Source organism: Octopus bimaculoides, chromosome 14 (assembly GCF_001194135.2).
Source record: "Octopus bimaculoides isolate UCB-OBI-ISO-001 chromosome 14, ASM119413v2, whole genome shotgun sequence".
Lineage (NCBI taxonomy): Eukaryota > Metazoa > Mollusca > Cephalopoda > Octopoda > Octopodidae > Octopus > Octopus bimaculoides.
Window position 1 is genome coordinate 16615561 of NC_068994.1, and position 7793 is coordinate 16623353.

Genomic DNA, 7793 nt, shown 5'->3' on the forward strand with positions numbered 1-7793 from the left:
CTTCAGCCACATCCCTGCTGTATTCTTGCGATATTCTGTTTGTAAAATTATGTTTCATCTGATGATTACGGTTTTTTGTAATGGAGTAATGTTCTCATTCTTCTATTAAAATGATGTGTAAGAAACAGGTGTAATGAGCTGACAATTGTCCATCATGTTATTAGTCATTTGATTATATATGTATGTATATATACACACACACACAAGCTTCATTCAATTTTCATCAACCAAATTCACTCACAAGACCAGTCAGCCTGAAGCTTTAGAAGACACTTACCCAAAGTGTCATGCAGTAGGACTGAACCTGCAATCATGTAGTTAGTAAATAAATTTCTTACCACACAGCTACATATTCACAATCTGATTTCAGATTGAAAAGTTTAGCGATCACTCCTCAACCTATACCAAATTCATTCAGTTACATTAGTTTCACCACTATAATGGATGTTATTTAAGCCAATCAGAAATTTTGGCATGATTGCTGGGCACAAACATAGCTGTATGGTAACAAGTTTGTTTCCCAGCCACATGGTTCCAGATTCAATCCCACTGTGAGGCACTTCAGGCAAGTGTCTTCTATTAAAGCCCCAGGGCAACCAAAGCTTTCTAAATAGATTTGGTAGACAGAAACTGAAAGAATCTTGTATATATGTGTTGGTGTGTTACTGTCTCTTTGCTTTGATGAGTGTCACCAGCATCTTTTGTTTCCCAAATCCTATGAAAACATATCTGTTCAGTGGATAATATTATGCTTTTTGGAAACAGGAATGGCATCCAACCATAGAAAATCTTCAATAAATTCCATTTGACCCACCATGCATGCAAAAAAACAATGACGATGTTATTATTCCGTAAGCTTTTATTTTTCTTGGCATGTTTAGCAAAATATGCTTAAATTAATTACATTTGTGCTTTATTTTGAACAATCACAACAGAGTAACCTGTTAAGCAATTTGCTTTTTTTTTTACTCTCTTAAAATGGAAGCTATTTTCACTCTCTAAGCCATAAATGCATTTTACTCTTCTATGTGTCTTTTGGCTATTTGAGACAACTGTCATGCTAATGACACCTATTGAAGCAGAAACAGGTCTATAACTGTCCACCTTCTCAAAGCTTGTCCATTTCCTTAAAGGCATGTCAACTATGGAAAATACTTGGTTGTTGAGATTATTTTCCCTTCTTAAATGGAGCTGTTCTCAACTGACATTTGGTAATTATGATAAGCACTTTAGCGGCAGAGATAATTCTAACACATCAAGAATTGATGTTGTAAAGTATTTGATATACATGTATTTTCCAATGTATGTGTTACTGTTTCCTTGCCTTGACAGCACACAATTGTAAATGAATGTCCCTATCATACAAGCAGCATCCTTCGTTTCCAATCTTCCCAGAAAATATGTCTGGTCATGGGGATATTACTACTTTACTTGAAAACAGGTAAGGGTTAGCAATAGGAAGGTCTTGTAGAAAATTTGCCTCAACAAAATTCCGTCTAACCCTTGCAAGCATGTAAAAGTAGACGTTAAAACGATTATGATGATATGTTGTGACAGATGTAAACATCAGCAAGAAAATCAATATATCAGTACTTTCAACAAAAATACTTTGTGTAGTATATGATGTTTGAGTTACAAGCACTCCTTTGTATGCAATTACCTTAAATGTCAATAACTGGCTCACTGTCCTTCAGTGAATGGCCACTAGAAACCTGTAGCCAACAACGCTATTGTTTTATAAAATGCAATATAAAATAATAATAAATAAATGTGGTAAGTTTTACGGTTTAGTTTCACAACCTATTTTTCAGTTAAATAATGTATGTCAGAGTAATGTCCCTTGAATACAACGTACACTCATCACCATATGTAATCATTGAACTCGTTACTTTGTACAGACTGTCCTCATTTAACGACCGAGTTACGTTCCAACAGCCCCGTCGTGATGAAAATTCGTCGTTAAACGAATATTCGTCGGGTAGGTTTTTTTTATAGGTATAGTGTACTGTACGTACATATAAAAACAGAATACCGTACTGTATAAAGTACATGCAGTACAGGGCCAAGAATCACTAACATAAATTGTTGAAAAATGAATAAGTAACAGTAAGATTATCACAAGGAAAACCTTAAAAGTTAGGATATGGATACTGTATTATTGTAGCTCAGACATCGTAAGTATGTTTGTGATTCCAGGCCCAGTACATAAGATGCCTAATAAACTTTTCTCAGGATTATATAGAAAAGGTGAAAAGGTTTAAAGGAAACTCAAACAAAATAACTTTGTTTTACTTTGGATAAAGATTACAAAAGCAACTCATTCTTGACATCAAAATGCATGAAAAATCCCGTCAGTGTTGTTTGCTTTGTTATCTTCTTTTTTTTAATGACGGTTCGTAAAGTTCGTCGTAACTCCGAGTGGTCTTTAAATGAGGGCAGTCTGTAATTAGCACCATTCACATCACAGCTGATTTTTAAAAAAAAAAGTTGGATTATAAAAAATTAAAATACTAAATTATAAACAAATATTGTTGCTTTATTGAAAATTAAAGTAAATTACCAGCAGTGTGTATGTGAGTTTGAGAATATGTACGTTTTTTTATGATACACAGAAAGCCTTTGTTAACCCAAGTCAATGTGAAGAGAGTGACTGCCGGTGTTGCAGGACTGTTTATTCAGAGTGTGCTGTGTGAGAACTTGTATACATGTCAAAGATGATAAATTTGTCAAATATTATTTCAAATTTTGGCACGAAGCCAGCAATTTCAGAGAAGGGGGTAAGTCAATTACATCAACCCCAGTACTCAATAGAAAGAGGGGTAGGCCTAAGAACTCAGGGCATAGATCAAAACAAAAGGAACTAGAGAAAGGGGGACATTCATGGCAGAGTATAAGTACAGAAGCGAGAAATTATGCGACATGGAATTCAATTATAAGTGGCCTATACTTCGCGTTGGAGGGTTAAAGGAACTGCTTGCTTGCAGTACTCAATTAGTATTTATTTTACTGACCCCAAAAGCAAGAAATGCAAAGCTGATCTCACTGAGATTTGAACTCAGGACGTACAGATGGACGAAATCTGAATGTTAATGGGTTAAAACACATAATGCACCAGCTACCCATGCATTATCTTTCTTATTTCTTTACTGCCCACAAGGGGCTACACACAGAGGGGACAAACAAGGACAGACAAATGGATTAAGTCGATTATATCGACCCCAGTGTGTAACTGGTACTTATTTAATCGACCCCGAAAGGATGAAAGGCAAAGTCGACCTCGGCGGAATTTGAACTCAGAACGTAGCAGCAGACGAAATATCGCTACGCATTTCGCCCTGTGTGCTAACATTTCTGCCAGCTCGCCACCATGCATTATCTTTCTAAGAAATTATTATTCAACATGCTTATCTTTAATGGTTGGTTTTCCCACATTTCATTCTTGTAGGGTACATATACCAGGATGGTGTCCTCAAACTTTCAGTTGATTGATGCCTCTAACTCTTTAATAATTCACCTGTTCACACAGGTGGTCACCTAGTTATGGTAAAATAAGATGCATGTTCTTACCACCTATTGTTTATCTCTTAAAAGAAAACAGTTTAAAAGGAAGTCACATAAGAACAAAGAACTCTCATTAGCATCAAATACCACAACTTTAGGTCTGCAATATTTAATTTAGTACTTTCATGGAAGACACTGAAGATTACTACTGTAGCCAAATGCAAAGAAAAATATTTCTATAAAATGGAGGAAGAATATGATTTTGAAGGATTCAAAGCAAAAGATTTTCATTATATACATCAACACAAAAGCAAATCAAATGTTAGGGATGACATCAGAAACTGGTAAGAAGACACAGAGTAAACCTGGATACTAAGTGTGAACGGAAGAAATAACAGATGAAAACAACAAAAGCATTGCCCAAGAAACCTCAAACTTTCTGTGATATGACAATCTTTTGATGACATTGTTTTGTACATTAATTTATCAATAGAAACCAATGTTCAATATTATCAGCATTTCTATCTTTTACCTGTAGTAGTCATTAGGCTGCAGCCATGCTGGGGCACTGCCTTGCAGGATTTTAGTCAAATAAATCAACCCCCGCATAATTGTTTTAAAGCCTGGTATTTATTCTATCAGTATATTTTGCAGAACTGCTAAGTTATGGGGACTTAAACCACCAACACCAGTTGTCAAGAAGTGGTGGGGGACAAACAGATACTAGCACACACACACACATATATATATATATATATATATATATATATATATATATACGATGGGCTTCTTCCAGTTTTCATCTACCAAATCCACTCACTTTGGTCAACCTGAGGCTATAATAGAAGACACTTGCCCAAGATGCCACGTGGTGGGACTGAACCAGAACGGTGGGATTGGGAAGCAAGCTTCTTACTACACAGCCACACCTGCACCAATACCTTTAAGTCTCTGAGACGTAAAGTAATTCCTTATCCAAAATTAACAAGTAAGCAACTAAAATTTCATTTATTCCTCAAGCTAATTCATTCCACACCAGCTGAGGCTGTTAAGCCTGCTAATGATACTTATGTCTCACTTGCTACTGAGTCAGTCAGCTCAGCAAGGATCAATGAGGCATCATAGTGCTACTAACTCACAATGACAAGTTACTACCCATCTCTACTCCACCACATCAAGCTCATCTGTCATCTACCATAGGTATTAACTTTACAATAGTTACATATTCTAATGTTAGATAATCTATTATATATATATATATATATATATATAGAAGTATAACTGTCTGAAATGGTCGTGACTTCTGGTACTTGACTGATGAAAGAAAGCCAAGAATGACCCGTCTTTCTTTGCCCGTCCTTCTAATTGTTGTTTCTCTTGTCCACCTTTGTTTAGTCTATCTGTCCAAACGTTTTAATGACCTCTATTGCGTTTTTGTTCCATTTTTATATACATATATGTGTGTGTGTGTGTGTGTGTATGTGTGTTTTATATAGTTATATGTTGTTTGCAGTAATTTTTTATAACTCAGATTCTAACCTGTTCACTGTACACTCTATATTTCTAATATTGAATATGTATAGAACATTAATAAACCCCATCAGTTAATCCAGACACTCACTTCTCATATTACTACGGTTTAACAAGGCTTCACTGTCATGTGTGTGCATGTGTATAGATTGTGAAGATGATGATTATGATGGTGATATGTATATGTGTATATACATACACACACACATACACTCTTTTTCTCTTATCTAGAAGAATGTTTCATTTTCGGGATTGAATTTAATGAAATCAAAGTCAATATTGAAATATTTGATGAATTCTGTCAAAGTAGGTTTGGGTTCGGGTACTTTAGAGTGAAGATCAACCAGCACTTGCTGACACACTTGGGTCCACTTCAGAATAAGATCATCAAGGTTTGCAAAGTCATTCTGTAAACAAAAAGTGATAAAAAGAGAAATTAACAAGAATATTACTTAAACATAGCAATTAATAAATTAATAATCAAACAATTGGAAAGCAGTGAGCTGGCAGAATTGTTAGCATGCTGGCAAAATGCTTAGCAACATTTTGACTGTCTTTACATTATGAGTTCAAATTCTGCTGAGGTTGACTTTGTCTTTCATCCTTTCAGGGGTCGATAAAATAAGTACCAGTTGAGTACTGGGGTTGATGCAATAGGCTTATCCCCATCTCTGAAATTACTGGCTTTGTACCAAAATTTTAAATCATCATCATCATCGTCTAACGTCCGCTTTCCATGCTAGCATGGGTTGGACGATTTGACTGAGGACTGGTGAACCAGATGGCTACACCAGGCTCCAATCTGATCTGGCAGAGTTTCTGCAGCTGGATGCCCTTCCTAACGCCAACCACTCCAAGAGTGTAGTGGGTGCTTTTACATGCCATCGACAAGAAGGCCAGTCAGGCGGTACTGGTAACGGCCACACTCAAAATGGTGTATTTTACATGATTTCTAACATATACACAAGGTCAGAAATGGTGTGAGGTTGGGGAGCAATCAATGAAATTAATACTTAATTGGAAATTATTTTCTTGACTCTTGAAGGATGAATGTTTAAATCAATCTTACTGGGAAATTTGCTCTGACATGCTACCATTTCTGCCTATTAAGTATTAATGAAACAGTTATCAATAAAAACATAATTAAAATTATTATGCAGTTGTAAGTAATTCCCAATGGAGCCATAAATGAAGCAGACATGGGATGATTATGGGAAGAGTAGACTGGAGGATGTTTCCATAGGAAAATTTTATGATCAATATGAAATCTAACAAAACACTCGTTAGTTATACAGTGCTCTTGCTGTTCACAGCATTGTACTGTAGCTATTCAGTGGTACCTGTTAACAGCTAAATGTACTGATCTTGTGAGAGTTAAACTTCTTGGCCACAAACAACTTCGCCGAGTATGTAAGGAGATAAAAATCAAGAGACCCCTCTTTTAGTGGGGCTGGCACTAAGCATCAGGTGATCCTCGAGAGTGCTAAAATCTGGAGTTACCATACAAATTCTGAATAATTTAGTTAAAATTTCTCGCTCCCAACTAAAATCACAAAAACTAAGTGTCAAAAAAGAGCAGATGAAGTAACACCAGGAACTGAAGAGGATGGAGGTCAGGTGTGGGTGAGGCAGAGCAGATAAAAAGGTCAGGTATTGTTACAACCTGTCACATGACTGTGAAACACTTCAAATTTTGCCAGATATAAGGTTTTGCTCAGTGATGCAATCATCATAATACCACAGGTTTATCTTTTTATCTTTTACTTGTTTCAGTCAGTAGACTACGGCCATACTGGGGCACTGCCTTGAAGAATTTTTAGTCGAATGTATCGACTTATAATTTTTTTTAGAAAATGGTACTTATTCTATTTGTCTCTTTTGCCGAACCGCTAAGTTACGGGGATGTAAACACACCAGCACTGCTTGTCAAGCAGTGATGGAGACAAACAGACACACACACATATATATACGAGTTCTGATCAATAAGTATCCAGACCGTTGCCATAATATCAAAGCTAAAGCACGTGGAGTGAAGCCGCTTGGCACAGATTGATCTTGACCTCTGCTGTGCATGCACACTAAATTTTAACACTCTAGCTCACTTCCCCTATTTACAGCAGTGCTTGGAAGTAATGTGTGCAACATGTGATCATCGCATTGACCATGACAGAAAAAGTTGTCATGGCGATACTTGCTCAGAGGCCTACGCAAAGTTGCAGAAACTGTATGGAGAAGAGTAGATGAATTGCACACAAGTGTACAAGTAGTTCAGCCGTTTCCAAGATGGTCGAAAAAATGCTGATAGCGACAAACGTTCTGGGAGACACACAGTCAGCAGAACTGAGAAAAACATTGCAAATGTGCATACAACTGCAAGGGAAAATCATTGAATCACCAGCTGTTAATTATCAAAGGATGTGCAGATTAGTTACGGCTCAGTTCAATCCATTATCACTGAAGATTTTGGTATGAGACACATGTCTGCCAAGTTTGTGCCAAAACTGCTTTCAGCTGACCAAAAAGACACTCGGTGTTTCAGTTGCACAAGATCTCCTTAATTGTGTCAAGAATGATGAAAATTTCTTGAAAACTTTGTGTAAACCTCCAAGCAGGTATTGCCAAGCTTTTGGCAAAATTTGATGGAGATTCTCTGCTCAATTTTCTCTGCCGTGGTCATTGTGACAATCAATGGCTACACATGTTCCTTCCAAGCAGTGCTGTAAACAACGGAAGTGAGCTAGAAGTGGAGAGGGGAGAAAATT

At 36.6% G+C, this 7793-nt stretch overlaps 1 protein-coding gene across 1 annotated transcript in view; it reads right to left on the bottom strand.

Moving 5' to 3' along the window:
• Window positions 1-2515: 2515 nt before the first annotated feature.
• The window catches only part of LOC106881667 (swi5-dependent recombination DNA repair protein 1 homolog), a 12795-nt gene continuing 7517 nt past the window's right edge, over window positions 2516-7793 (bottom strand). Inside the window, exon 3 of the mRNA XM_014932133.2 lies at window positions 2516-5438. Coding sequence (XP_014787619.1) covers window positions 5259-5438 — 180 coding nt within the window. The 3' untranslated portion in view covers window positions 2516-5258. The remainder of the gene's footprint in view (window positions 5439-7793) is intronic.